Source organism: Beta vulgaris, chromosome 7, assembly GCF_026745355.1.
Source record: "Beta vulgaris subsp. vulgaris cultivar EL10 chromosome 7, EL10.2, whole genome shotgun sequence".
Taxonomy (NCBI): domain Eukaryota; kingdom Viridiplantae; phylum Streptophyta; class Magnoliopsida; order Caryophyllales; family Amaranthaceae; genus Beta; species Beta vulgaris.
Window position 1 is genome coordinate 49,965,813 of NC_079208.1, and position 14,725 is coordinate 49,980,537.

The 14,725-nt window shown below is 35.8% G+C and overlaps 1 protein-coding gene across 2 annotated transcripts; it reads left to right on the forward strand.

The window, feature by feature from the left end:
- The first annotated feature begins 2,407 nt into the window (after nt 1-2,407).
- Nucleotides 2,408-14,195, forward strand: LOC104908651 (GATA transcription factor 28). Of its 2 annotated transcripts, none has more exons than XM_048634172.2 (8): nt 2,408-2,688; nt 2,901-3,543; nt 8,992-9,078; nt 9,162-9,295; nt 12,701-12,832; nt 13,354-13,459; nt 13,686-13,757; nt 13,877-14,195. In XM_048634172.2, exons 2-8 carry the CDS (start codon nt 3,238-3,240, stop codon nt 13,937-13,939), a joined length of 900 nt encoding a protein of 299 aa, XP_048490129.1. In that variant the 5' UTR covers nt 2,408-2,688; nt 2,901-3,237; the 3' UTR covers nt 13,940-14,195. The 2 variants fall into 2 exon arrangements, with proteins under 2 accessions (XP_048490129.1, XP_010696086.2); XM_010697784.4 differs by having other exon boundaries at nt 2,911-3,543.
- The last annotated feature ends 530 nt before the right edge of the window (nt 14,196-14,725 follow it).

The following is a 14,725-nucleotide window of genomic DNA, read 5'->3' on the forward strand; positions in this document are numbered from 1 at the left end:
TGCATACTTACATCTAGCTTTTTTATATAAGTTTTGAGTTTTATGTATATGTGCGTGAAATCGTGATTGGAATTCAATTAGTTGCGTAATTACATCTAGTATTATTTATAGAAAATGTATTTACAAAATTTACCTGAGAAATAATATTCATAATGTAACATTATAATATGAAGATAGTAACTTTTAAAATAGTTTCCCACACATATTAATATGCATATAAAGCTTTTATGAAAAACAATCTAATAAGTTAAGACTTAAAACCTTGAATTAAACCCAAGAAAAGGAGAACACAACAGTTTACTTCTTATTCTTCTGAAACCGTCTCTTGGTTTCTAAAAAATTACCCAACCTCTTCAAAAAAAATAACCAAAAATTTGTGAGCAATTAGAGGCACTTCATGTCTCTATGTCTCTCTTCTCTTTTTTCATTCAAACCTTCAAACATTAGAACTTATCTTATAAAAGTCTTCCCCTTTCTACACCTTCTTTTCTCATATCTCTTTCACTTTTCTTTTTTTTTGAATAGTAAAATTAATTCATTAATAAAAAGTCATACGACATCTACATAAGCAATCGAATCAAACAAATACATAAGTTGAATCAAACAAAAATTTCCTTCATAAAAACTACGGTCGTCAAACAAATCTTGCAATGTGGAACATCTCCCGCTTATATCGCTGGAAAATACAGCCTTGTTGGAGAGACAATCTAACGATCCCTTGTAGTCGTGAGGATGATTTCCGTCGGATTCATCTGACCGTATTCGAAAAATTGATAACCTTTGTGATCCCGCATAATTTTTCACCAAAAAATAATTTCACGGCAATCCATTAGATCTAGTATCCCGGATTGTAACCTGTAGAAATTCCTCCTCTAAAAGAGGAGAAAAACCCTGTCTTTTGAAGGAGGTCGAAAAACCTTGTCTTTCGAAGGAGATCGAAAAACCTTCTAACAATGTAGTAGGGTAAGTAGGGTCGAATCCACAGAGAGATGGTCGTTTTATCTAGTTTATAAGGTATTGAGAAACTAAACAAAATCACAAATATTTGAATTAAAGTTCTAAACTAATCAAACTACGAAAATCAAACTAAAAAGATCTAGGGCAATGGTTCACCATATTTATAACTATAATCTATCAAAATATCATCACAGTTCAATCAATCAGATATCTAGAGCACAGGTTAATCCTTGGTCAGGCATTAACGTTCTCAAATCAACATATGCTAGTACGGTCGCTCAACATAATCAGATTTGCTAATTGTAGGCAAGCCTCTAAAGAGTACTATCTCTCGATCTATGACTCTATATTAGCAATATTTAATCAAACAATTGATCAGATTGCAAGATTAACAATAAAACACTAATCAATTAGAGAAATCAATAATTAATTAAACCATGAATAAATATCAATCAAATCATATTATATAAACATGGATTTCCAAACCCTAGAAATAAAAACTACTCTATCATGAAATAAATAATGAAATCTAAATCTACAAAGAAAAACATAATCAAAGAAATCAATGAAAGAAACTAAAATAAATCATGAATTAATGAAGAAGAATAAAAACTAGGGTTTACACTAAAAACTAGAGAGAAAGAGAAAGGACTAAACTAAACCTAGAAAAAATAGAAAATAACAATTTTTTTTTTGTACTATATAGTCTATATATTGTCTTGCTCAAAAGTCAAAACTGAAAAACTCCGCATTAGTAATTTTTCGTTGCTGTGTTTTTAGAGCTATGTTCTTAAAGTAATTGGGTGCAAGAGTATAGTGAAGAAGATACCTTTTGCTCGGCTTGGTTCATGCAGCAATTTCAACTCCACTTTAACGACATTCCTGACCGAGCACTACCGCAATAAAATTATGGCAGGTGAATTGAAGAAGATGACGATAGCTTGCATCTTATGTACCGTAATTTTAGTTTCAAAATTTACACTGAAACAAAAAGAGGAGAGACATTAGAAGGCAATAACAATTATTCTGCCATATTTTACATGTAACTGAAAATAGAAAGAGAAGGAATATGAGAGTAGTATACAAAGCAAATGAAAGATGAAGATTGGAGCCGAAAAGGGGTGAAATACTGAAATATGTGCAGTTTTTCGTTTATATTGTGAATTTGTGCATTTTAAATTGAACGGTTAATTTTATATTTTTTTTTTTTCTAATTTTAAATAGATAGTTATCCTTTTATTTATTTTTATTTTTTGGTATCCTTCTAGTGGTGAGGGTAAAAAAGGGTTTTGAATTTTGGTATCCTACCCCTCTTCACATATTTTTTTTTTTTTTTTGAGGGGTACCCCTCTTCACATATAAAATAGAGATACATTGTTTTACCTTATGTGTACTAATGCTAACGTAAACCGGCTCCACACGAGTCAGATTGACGAGCAGGCGAGAGTAGAAGAGACGACAATAGTTTCTATCGCTTTTCTTCCCCGTTTCTCTCTCTTACCTTCCTTTCTCTTTCTCTCTCTTCCCACCAGGTCACGTTGATTATCTTCAACTTCGACAAAAAAAAAGTGGAAAACGGCTTAAATCTCAGTTTTTATTTTGTTTATTCCAATCTAAATTAGGAGATCTGTAATTTCTCAATTCTTTCAATTTCCGTTCTTGATATTGTACATTAATTAGCCCTATTCGTGATTAATTCAACCCTAATCTTATCTCCCTTGTGATTTTGAGGTATGGGTTTTCCTCTTATTGCTCTTAGTTTATCTTCTTTACCTTGATGGATTTATTTTCCCTTTTTAATCTATTCAATTTTGTTGTTGATTGCTTAGTTGATAGTACTATGATGATAGGCAAATTAATGTAGAAAAAAAACAGGACTTTTTCAAATTGGTACTATTTTTTATTGTGGTTCATGCGAATTTGATAGAATTAATGTGGTAAAGTTGTTTACAGATTTTCGGAAGAAGTAAATTGGAGTTGTATGATAAGTAGAAGTGAAAAGTTGGAACAAATTATTTGCGTAGAAAAACAGTTTTGGGCAAGACTTGAGGAGAGAGAAAGAGGAAGTGGCGAATGCAGCGTAGTGGTTTATAGGATGTGAATAAGGGAATGATCCTCAGTTGATTTGTTAATTGTCGAAAGGAGCAAGTTTTGTTTGTATGAGTAGAAATAAAGTGTTCATAGTGCTGTAAACATTTATAGTGGGGGGAAGGAGTAAAGTCGAATTACATTGGGCTGTATACTACTGGTTGGTGTTGTCAATAGAGGGTGTTTGTGAGTATGGATGATTTACATGGTGGCGATGCGCAAATGCACATGACAGAAGCTGAGCAACAAATGCATGTGCACTATATGCACGACCAAAATCAAGGGATGCATCATATGAGCAATGGGAATGGAATTGATGATGAACATGATGATGGCACTGCAGGTGCAGGTGAGGGGATTGATGAGGAGCTTCACAATGACCCTGGAAATATTTCTGATAACCATGGTGCTATGATGGTGCCGAGTGCTGATAACAATCAGCTAACTCTTTCTTTTCAGGGTCAGGTTTATGTGTTTGATTCAGTCTCACCTGAAAAGGTAACTCTTCTTTCATCTAGCTCTTTGTTTGTAATTGGATATGGTGCTTGTTTTTCAGTCTCTTGCATTAAGGATTGTTGGTTGGAGTTGCTCACTTACTGTTGCATATTTGATGTGCAAAAGCATTCATTATACTACGTATATGTACAAAAGCTGCTCTTTTTACTACATATATGTACAAAAGCTGCTCTTTTGAGCGTCATTGCTCAATTAAAGGAATGTGAATCTGGGAATGCTTTTTCATGTGTAGTTTAGTGACTCATGCTCATTTATGCCTTGGGAAATGGTTGCCTGTTCTACTATATTCGGTAGCCTTTTGCCTGTCCACCTTATATCCCACCTGGCTTGATGAATGTTTGACTTTAATGGATGAGGAGAAGATTAAATGGTAAACTCCCAAGTTTTTTTTGTAGTTCAGTGAAACACGTTTGTTCATGCACCTTCTCGAAAGGAAAAAAGCATTTTCAGTAAGATGTGATATGTTTACACCAAGGAGATTAATATATTTGAACAACTAAGGGGAGATAATAAGTTGCCTTGAGGGAGAAGAAATTGTGACTTCTACATTGCTCACTATATCGAGTAAGATATATTTTTTTTTTTTTTTTTGTGAAATTGTTGGATTGAAGGTTTTCTGTGTGTGCATGGGAACATTTGCCTTTGTGTGCGAGTAAGAAGTGATGTTTAAAGCGCCTTTTCGACAATGGCTTTTACTATTTGAATCTCATAACATTGGCATTGGTTAATTTGGATTTCTTTGCCTGTATGTTCATCCAGGAAAATTTTGCCACCATCCAAACTCATTCAAAGTTTTTGGAAGTAAAGTATGTCCATATAGGATAGCCACCAATTTTTTTTTTTTTTTTTTTTTTTTTTGGGGGGGGGGGGGATTGAGAACTACATGACAAATAACCTTGCTTCAATGTATAAAATAAGACCTATGTAATTTTGATGGTCTCGTAAGTTGAATGATTAGCATTTCATAACAAGTGAGCTTTGACAGGATAACATTTCTTGATAGAGGACAGCAATAAAAATATGGCCTTTAAGGCTGAATTTTGGCATTTGCTATTTTCGGAGGTAAAAGGGATGTACTCCACCTCTTCCTCACAGTCCTCAACGTCTTAATCATTTAAGGCAATCGAAGTATCCGATATTATTTCTACATATATGTTCATCCTAAGCAAGGGTTGGGGGGGGGGTTTCTTAACTCTTCTTAATGTTGGAAGAGGTACAGCCTATGAGGACATTAAGTTGGAGTTGAATATATAAAGTTAAAAGTGTTTTTCCTTTTTGAAGTTCCAAACGAGCCATTGGGGGCTTGCCTATCAATTGTTGTTCCTTTCTAGGCTCTCATCAATTTTGTTTGAAAAATATTTTGTCCAATTTATAACCCCAACAGACCACCTTTATTGAGATGTAGCATTAAAAAAGCTATGAGAAAACCACATTTTTAGTCAAGGCATGCCGTAGTATATTCATTGTTCATGGTGGTAAATGATGAGTGTTAGTTATATTGAGAATGACACTGTCTTAATGAGAATTCTAATGCTACTAGCTATGAGATAGCGGAGATGAATTACTAGTCGCTATGGCCTATGGGGATACCAATGTAGAAGAAGATAGTGATGGAGTTTGGCATTTTTTTCAGTTGATAGCACATTGTTAAATAATAGCTATAGAGGTCGAGTGTAGGCGCATGTAGACGTTTTTCAATGACAAGTCAAGGCCATAGATGTAACTTTGAGACACCCAAGTAAGTTCCAGACATGCCATGGTTGAATCAAGATGTCAGTTGCTAACCCAGGGGAGCAACTTTCAAGAAGGCTTCTAAATGGATTGATGATATTTGGGACTTTAAAAGGGCTTGGACCATGAGGATAGCAATTGGTTCAATATGTTTTATGAAAGAACACTACGGCTATGGCTTAGTATAAAAGCCGAGTTTCATAGCTGTATATGTGTTTTAGTTAGATTCAAAAATGAAGAAGCCTTTTTAGTGTGGTATGATGCTAAAGCAAAGAATCCTTTGTCCAAGATCTTTATGAAAAGGCCATTGAGATAAGTATGTGGATATAGTATGTAGCTATGGCCTATAAGGGACTTTGTGGGCTAAGGAATAAGTTGGACTAGTTGGGACTCGTATGGGCTTTTTACCTTGGTTCATGAAACCTCAAGATACTTTGATACTCGAATTACCAAAGTTTTGTGTGTGGCTTGTGGGCGTTGTTCGTGACTTACTACGACTACGCTTGGTTCGTGAAACTTCGAGATACTTGATACTCGAGCTACCAAAGTTTTGTGTGTGGCTTTGTGGGCGTAGTTCATGACTTACTATGACTACTGTGATTTTATGTTTTGTTGGAGTGTCATAAGTCTTAGAAAGTTAGAATGTAAGCTTTCCAAGGTTGGTAGCTACGATATGTAATAAGGTGGATCTAAGCTCAGGATGCCAGGTTAGTGTATGTTGGGCACATATGATGTCCACAAAGTTACATGTAGAATAAAATATTGATTATCAATGAAGTAAAAAGAGGATGCAGTTGACCTTGATATGGCCATGGATACCTCATCATGACTGTAGAAGATGTGTGCTTTAAGTGCGATAGTGGGAGGCATGTATCTCTACTACTACTTATTGTGGTTTTTATGCCATAATGTCTTATTTGGTCTTTTCATTTTACCTAAGTACTCGTTTAAGATCCTTGACAGGCTATATTCGTTTTGATCCAAATTCTGGTAATTTTTCACAAAATAACCACTTGGACGCATACCTCTGCTTACATGAAAACTCAGTCCCGAATGACATAGACATTAATAGTGGAAAGGCACACCCATCAGTGGGGCAGTCACCTCTCTTGGTTAGTAACTTCCTACTACCGGATAATCCCTTAGTGAGGTAGTATGCTAGTGTGGAATCCCCACATAAGCAGGCAGGGCCGTCATAAGGAATTGTGGCCACTAGTAAGTAGCAAGTGTTATACCGGCCTGTTGATAGTTACTTTGGCATGGTCGTTCATGCTAGTTGCCAGTGGATAGTGCTAACATGGGAAGACAATCACTCAAGGCTTGAGTCTGGCATTGAGGAGGCATCATGAACTGACAATCACCCATGTGGACAGATGTGGTCATAGGGAATTGTGGCCACCGGCTAGTTAATGGTTACTTTGACATGGTCAGTCAAGCTAGTTGCCAGTGGATAGTGTTAACATGGGAAGACAATCACCCCGGTTAAGGGGAAGAATTGAATCTAGCATTTAGGAGGCATCATGAATTGCTAATTACCCATGTAGTCCTGTTGTTTGCTTGTGTTTATGTAGCTGGGCTGTGGTCTCGTTCTTTACTTATAACTTTATTAGTAGTAGGCAGGCCTTAGGCAATCATACCCCTTTTTGAATAAAGTTGATCATGATCTCTCTCATTCTACCTTTTTAATTTGTCTCTATCATGTATTATTTGGTGTATGGCTGATCTAGGTTAAGCCTAGACGCCATCCTAGCTTTCAGAATGGGCTGGTGTCTGAAACATAATGGATTCATAAATACAAAAATGCACCTGGATGCTGAAAGCAGGTTGTGGAAAATTAATTTAGTTTGCAGTTTTATTGGAAAAAATGAATAAATCTGCCATAGCCGAAAGTTCTTGGGATTTGATGTCCATTGCTATAACTTTTTGAAATTGCTGGCTTCGAAGCATCGTATCCTACAGTCTATTGAATCTTCGGTGATTACAGTGATATTACAGTGATGACACTGATGAAGGATTCTTGGTCCACTGGGCAATGGTTACTCCTCTTCCATGTTTCAAACAACAACTACTACAACAGCAGCAATAGCAACAAAGCTTTAGTCCCAAAAAGATTTGGGGTCAGCTAACATAAATTGTCATAAGAAATCGTTTCCTCTTCAATTGTTCAAAGCAGATGTTTTTTGGATATGCCTGCTTGCCTGTATTAGCTGCTACGATTGGGTCAGATTAGGATTACCCAGTTTATGCTTTGGCCCTACAGATTGCAAACTGTGTGGTGCATCTCAAAATGCAGGGGGATCACTTTATGTGTTGGGTTAGGATGGGATCCACTTTCCATACCCAGCGACACAATTACTAGTCTTTCTATTCTTGAAATTCTAACCAATTGATTTTGAATCTTCAGATCTAGGGTTTAGATTGCAAAACCTAAATCTGAAGATCATAACTGTAATGAGAAATGGGAAGAACTGAAGCAATAAGGCCCCACTGAGCTCAAATGGCCCGTTGTAGGTAGACATAGAAGGAGCAGACTTGTCGATATGACTGAGGTTTTGTATTGATAGTATATCGGGGTGAGGAGAGAAGTAGAGGGCAAAAGGCTATCATTAAATACTACCTTTTTTCCTTTTTAATCTACAAACTTTCCTTTTTAATCTTCAAACTTTCCTTTTCAAGCCGTTCCTTTTTAATGGCTTCACACTTACACTATTACTTTATCTATATAAGGTAAAACCTCTAATCATTATTTCCCCCCCCCCCCCCCATGTGGTCCCTCAATTAACCCACTTTAAACCCACCCACCTACCCCATGTTTCTCTCTATTTTTTATTTACTATTGACTTTTTACTCTATTTAACCATATTTACTTACAATATGTAAAGAAAATGTATTTATTTTATCATTATTTGGTTTGTCTCGATGTATATTTTTCAAATGTCATTTTTTTAAATATTTTAACTACTCCATCCGTTCCGTATTGATGTTCCTAGTTTGACTTGTACATTTGTCAATGCGCATCTTTAACCATAAATATTGTAATTTCTTATTTATAAAAATATTAAAATTTGATATCATCAAAATATTAATTGAGACAAATCAAACAAGACCCTCAAAAATTAAAGATATTATAGGTCAAAGTTGTGCATTGGCAAGTGTACCCAATTACTCTTTCCGTCTCTTATTAGTTTACCTACTTTTCTTTTTGGGTCGTCTCTTATTAGTTTACCCACTTTTTTTCGGTTTTTGGAATCGACCCACTAGTTTTATATTATTATCTTTTATATAAAACATCATTTTTCCATTTGTCACTATCCTTCTGTCTCTTGACGCATAATAAATTAATACTTTCTCTTTCTCTTTAGGATCCACATACAATTTCTCCTAAAACTATATGCTCAAAGAAGTGGGTAAATTGATTAGAAATGGAGGGAGTGATTTGATGTATTTATCAAGAAATAAAGGATGTATGTTTAATGCAACCTTTCATTGTTTCGAAACAGGAGTATAATAAGTACGTCTCCTTTACTTTTAATGGTGATCCCTGATGACTGCTCTCAATTATTTCTCAATTAGTCTTGGTTTAGATACTTATATGTGCCATTTCTCAACATGCATATTCATTTCCATTAGCTATTGTATTTTAATATGTTTCTTATCGTTCTCTGAGTAGAAATGTAACTTATATATAATATAATGCAGGTTCAAGCTGTACTTCTTTTGCTAGGGGGTCGTGAAGTACCTTCAACTGTTCCTTCTGCACCATTGACATCGTCTCATAATAATAGGGTAATATGATCATAGACTCATAGTAACATTCGGCTTCATGATACATTAAGTTCTCTGTATACTCACATGGACTATCTAATCAGGGGGTGGCTCCCACACCACAAAGGTTCAACGTTCCACAAAGATTGGCATCACTACTTAGGTTTCGTGAAAAGAGAAAAGAACGTAATTTTGACAAGAAAATACGCTACACAGTTCGCAAGGAGGTGGCTCTGAGGTATGTTATACTTTCTCTATCTACATTTACTTGCTACATTTCATTCTGCACAGTTTTCGAGACATTTTTCGACCATGATTATCTTCTATTTCATTCAAGTAAAATTTACAATATTTTGATATAATGAATCTACGAAAGAGACAAATCTAACAAGACCACACGTGACTATAAATTTACTTTAAAAACAAACAAAGTAATCAATTAAATAGTATGCTTTCTCAAAAAGGAAATGTTGGAAGTAAATATAGACGGAGTCTCATTAAAAAAAAGTGAATATAGACAGAGGGAGTATCCTTGAAGACACCTTTTTTGTGCTTTTCATCATTGTATTTTTTTACCACGTTAAACTATGGCATGACGGATTCAGACTAATAAAAGTTTGTGTGTGTGCTTTCTAACTTCTCCCTTGCATCAGGATACTTATTTCAATGATTTGTGGTTTATTTCATCAAAGCAGTTTTTTTATATTGTACATTTTAGTACAATTTGGATCTTAAATTGTCCAAGGAGCGTTAAACGATATTTACATCTAAGTAATAGAATTCTGGAGAACTTATATTTTAAAGAAAAGCTTTTACGACCCGTTTGGTAAGAGGTCATAAATGGTGGGAATGATAATGCTTTATAGTGTAAATTTATACTAGAAATCCAATGTCATTTCCTATATTAATGCTACTTCATCCCAAGATATCCATTTTCTTCCTAAAATCTCATTACTATACGTTACCACTTGAGAATATGGTATTTGGTGGTAATGGAAATTTATGAAAGGAAATTCATGTTTTGTGATAAAGTTTCATTCCCATGGTAACAAGAGAACTTCTTTACAAATTTATACTAAATTTCATTACCATTACCACTATTTATTACCATTAACCAAACGGGTCTTTAAGACTTTAAAAACTGGTAAGAGTGAATTTTGACTTTGAAAAGGTCAGTTTACCTTAATGTGTAGTAGGACGAACTCAGCAATTATACCCGGTACGTAATTCGCTTCGATTCGGGGAACGGGTTCGAGGTACGCTACCTATGGGTGGATTGGGTACGATGAATACATTTTTTTTCGTAACTTTTTTAAATGAAATTAATTTGGCAAAATGAGAATATAAATTAACATATTTCAAGCATATGCTTATGTTTCATAGCTTCATCAAATTACAAAATACAAACTAAAATACTGCACTAAACAATGAAGTTAAAACATAGCATCTTCCTCTCCCTTTCAACCTAACTCAAACTCAACTTAATGAAATAAAAAAAAAAACTTCCCTAAGCTAAGTATCAAACACCCTCTTCCTTCCCATTGATAAATTTGTCGCATCTTCCTTCCAACTTAAGTCTAACAATCTCACACTTGAATCTTCAAAATGTGCGCTTTCGGGGGTCAATGTCCCATTCTTACTAGGCCTTTCCTTGTAACTTGAAGTGAAATGGGATATAAGTCTAATGTTTGAATGGATAAACACCAACTTGTCGGCACGTATGGCATTAAGACGATTTCTCTTAAAATTATGGATATGAGAATAAGTGCTCCAAATTCTCTGTGTCGAAGAACTGCTAATGGGCTGGGACAACACTTTAATAGCTATTTTCGCAAGCTCTGGTGTTTCAACACCATAAGTAGACCACCAAGCTATTGGAGCCATCGTCGCTGCATTAATCCTAGCCGCACCGGACCCAAAAATTCCTTCTTTGAATTGAAACTTAGCCATCTGTTCACGCAATATTTTTCTTTCGATTTCATTTTCCCTGATTTTGTCAAAGGCCCGAAGAACCCCCGCAACCACTTTATCAAAATTGGAGCACGTCTATCTACCCCACCCGGTGCAGAAGATCTCATATAGTTTGTGTCATGGAAGAAAGGATTGAGAGCAAATCCCAAACAATGCATAGAAATATTCATTTTTTCCCATCTAGCCAACAAAATTTCATAGGAATATTCTCTTAACATTATGGATAGGGCCACAACTAACCCAATCTTTTCAAGCCCTGAGCAACGTAGTTGTAACAAGAGCTTTCTTCTTATATCCATAATGTTAAGAGAATATTCCTATGAAATTTTGTTGGCTAGATGGGAAAAAATGAATATTCTTGTGCATTGTTTGGGATTTGTTCTCAATCCTTTCTTCTTTGACACAAACTATCTGAGATCTCTAGCATCGGGTGGGGTAGATAAACGTGCTCCAAATTTTGATAAAGAAGTGGTTGGGGGGGGGGGGGTTTTACTTGAGGCCCTTGACAAAATTGCTTGGTGGTCTACTTATGGTGCTAAAATGCCAGAAATAGCTATTAAAGTGTTGTCCATTCGCAGTTCTTCGGCGGAGAGAATTTGGAGCATTTATTCTTATATCCATAATATTAAGAGAAACCGTCCTAATGCCATTCGTGCGGACAAGTTGGTGTTTATTCATTCAAACATTAGACTTATATCCCGTTTCGGTTCAAGCTACAAGGAAGGGCATAGTAGTTAATGGGAATTGACCCTGAAAGCTCACATTTTGAAGATTCAAGTGTGAGATTGTTAGACTTAAGTTGGAAGGAAGATGTCAAATTTGTCAATGGGAAGGAAGAGGGTGTTTGGTACTTAGCTTAGGGCAGTTTTTTTTTTTTTTTTTTAATTTCATTAAGTTGAGTTAGGTTGAAAGGAAGATGCTATGTTTTGACTTTGTTGTTTAGTGCAGTATTTTGTAATTTTATGAAACATATGCTTGAAATATGTTAATTTAAGATTCTCTCATTTTGCCAATTTAATTTCATTTTAAAAAATGAATCCATCGTACCCAATACACCCATAGGTAGCGTATCTCGAACTGAATTCCGTACTGGGTATCATTGCGTAGAAATCACAAAACGCAATCAAGGCGAGTTTGTGAATAGTGTAAAAGTAAAACCGTGTCAAGTATTTTAAAATGAAGAAAGTATTTGGTAACTGATAAAATACTACTGATTGTTGTTAGTAAGGAGAAATACTATCATGAAGACATCAATAGGGTTCCACTCATTAACCAAAGGATCTTGCAAAAAGAAGACATATTATATTTACAAAATGGCACATGGCTTTGAAAATCAACGAAGAATTGGGTTTACGATGTGACAAAGGTTTGCTCTCAAGATAATGTGGGTCTCCCTTCCACTTGTACCAGCAAATTGCCAAAGGAATCGGCTTTGAAACTTCAAGAATTTCTTTTTGTTTATATGTACTTTGCGGGCCACAATTACATGCTTGGATCCAGAGTATCAGCTCATTAAATGTTTATTTATCTTCTCTGTTATTGCTGTTGACATTGCTTTGATGCTCTTGCGTTAACAATCGAGTGGGCAGGGGATCAGGAAAGAGGAAAAACTTGTACTGATCTTATAGTGAATATGTAATGCTCTTATTATCCATGCTTTTTTTTTGTTCAGGATGCAGAGAAACAAGGGTCAATTTACTTCTTCAAAACCTAATCAAGATGAGTCTTCGTCAGGCGCAACAAGTTGGGAATCTAATCAGAGCTGGGGACCTGATGGACCTGTACCACTACAACAGGAAGTTTGGTGAGTAAGGGAAAATAAGTGAAGTTCAGTTTAGTGAAGTTAGGGTCAATAAGTTTGTATTCTCTCTGTGTGTAGAAAGTTTGATTCTCTCAGTTGGTCTCATGTTAAAAGAGATGGCAATTTTGTGGCGCATCACTTAGCTAAGTTAGTTCCTTTTGGTGTTGACCAAGTTTGGGAGAACCATTATCCTAGTGAGGTGGCTCCTTATTTACTCACTGACATTTTGTCGTTGAAGTAATGCTAGCTTGGTTTTTCCCCCGCAAAAAAAAAAAAAAATGTTAACTTCAAAGCTAATAGGTTGAGATTAGTTAATATCAAGTGTGGAGCGCACACCTTTAATGTACAGAATTGCTTGGTCCTTGGGCCTCTATGTTTCTTTTTTCTCCCATATTGCCTCAATTGTATGGCACTTGTATGCATGTACCTTGATTAGACTTGACTAGTTAAATATTGATTCGACAGTTAATCTGTAAAATGCCACATATATGTATACAGTATATAACATGAAACATGTCCTTTAGTTGCCGACATTGTGGAATCAGTGAGAAAGCTACGCCGATGATGCGGCGAGGACCTGAAGGACCAAGGACCCTTTGCAATGCTTGTGGACTTATGTGGGCTAACAAGGTATGTAGCACACTTACAATTGCTATTGTCCATTTTGCAGGGATCATGTTAGTACTTGAAAAGGATTAATTTATGATGTGGAATCACTCTTTCCTATTTTATGCAGGGACATTGAGAATAGTAGTTCTTCTATTGTGTCTTCTTCTTTACCGATCTTATTTACTTGCTTTTAGAGATCCCAGCTACGTGCTTTAAGATGGTTTTGTTGTTTGTTGGAACTTCATAGGGAACTCTTAGAGACCTTTCAAAATCGGCAGTGACTGGTGGACAGAATCTTCCCTTCCCTAGGAGTGAGGAGGTAAATCAGCAGAATTCTGGAAGACTCTTCATTTTCCGTACTGCATAGGAGTATTTTATTCTTTTCTCTTGTTTCTTATTGCCCCTTCTAATTTGGTTGTCGTTTTTGTTTTGCAACAGAACGGGAATTTTGAGGCGAGCCAAATGGTTAGAGTTGCTGGAAATGTTAGTGAGTCCACATGATGGCCTTTTTATGTGCAGTTAGTTTGATATACCGTGGACCGAGGATCGATGATCTTTGATTCCCATTTAGAGGGTTATTAGATTGGACGAGAATGTTTTATATATTTAGATTCGCGGTCACTGAAGACAAGATTAGCCCTGTACTTTCTGTGTGGGGGTTGAGGTTTGTTTACTGAGAGCGGATGAAATGTGTTCTTATTGTTGTATGCAATTTCGACTGAATAAGACCCTGTTTAATGAAATTTTACTTCCGGAATTTGAATGCGTTTTTCTTCTTTTGTTCTTTTGTTTTCTTGGCAGCAATATGCGAAGAAAGGGAATCTAGCTCCCTTCTCTTGCTTTACCAGCAAGATCATGTGCAGCAGAAACTGTCTTGGAAATATATAGCACTTGAGAACATTAAAGTTTACAGACTTGTGTATAACATACTGTAATTAATATTGCACTTTGAGGACCATCAAACGTAGTCAACAGGGCAGTGACTTTGGACAAATATTCTGGCCGAAGTTGAAAAGAAATACTGTGCCATGTGGGAGGCCAAACGAAATACTTCCTCCCACCCTTTGAGTTTGTCCCTTTTTATTTTGGGTTTTGCTATTTGACACTCTAATATTTCCTACTAGCATCCTAAATACAATATTTTTATACTGTATATTTATACTTCTATTTTCCCTCTCTTCTTTGCTTCCCCTCCCCCCTTCCTTTCACCGCCATTGCAGCCGCCACCACCAACACCACACCAACACCGTCGCCGAGCTCGTGATTAGAATTTGCGGCTCGAGCTCG

What these genes read in the sequence shown, in the direction of transcription:
- LOC104908651 (XM_048634172.2), top strand. Translation starts at nt 3,238, where the DNA reads ATGGATGATTTACATGGTGGCGATGCGCAAATGCACATGACAGAAGCT. An exon ending in CCACTACAACAGGAAGTTTG is followed by an intron (nt 12,833 to 13,353) that starts GTGAGTAAGGGA and finishes CATGTCCTTTAG; the next exon opens with TTGCCGACATTGTGGAATCA. An exon ending in GACTTATGTGGGCTAACAAG is followed by an intron (nt 13,460 to 13,685) that starts GTATGTAGCACA and finishes GGAACTTCATAG; the next exon opens with GGAACTCTTAGAGACCTTTC.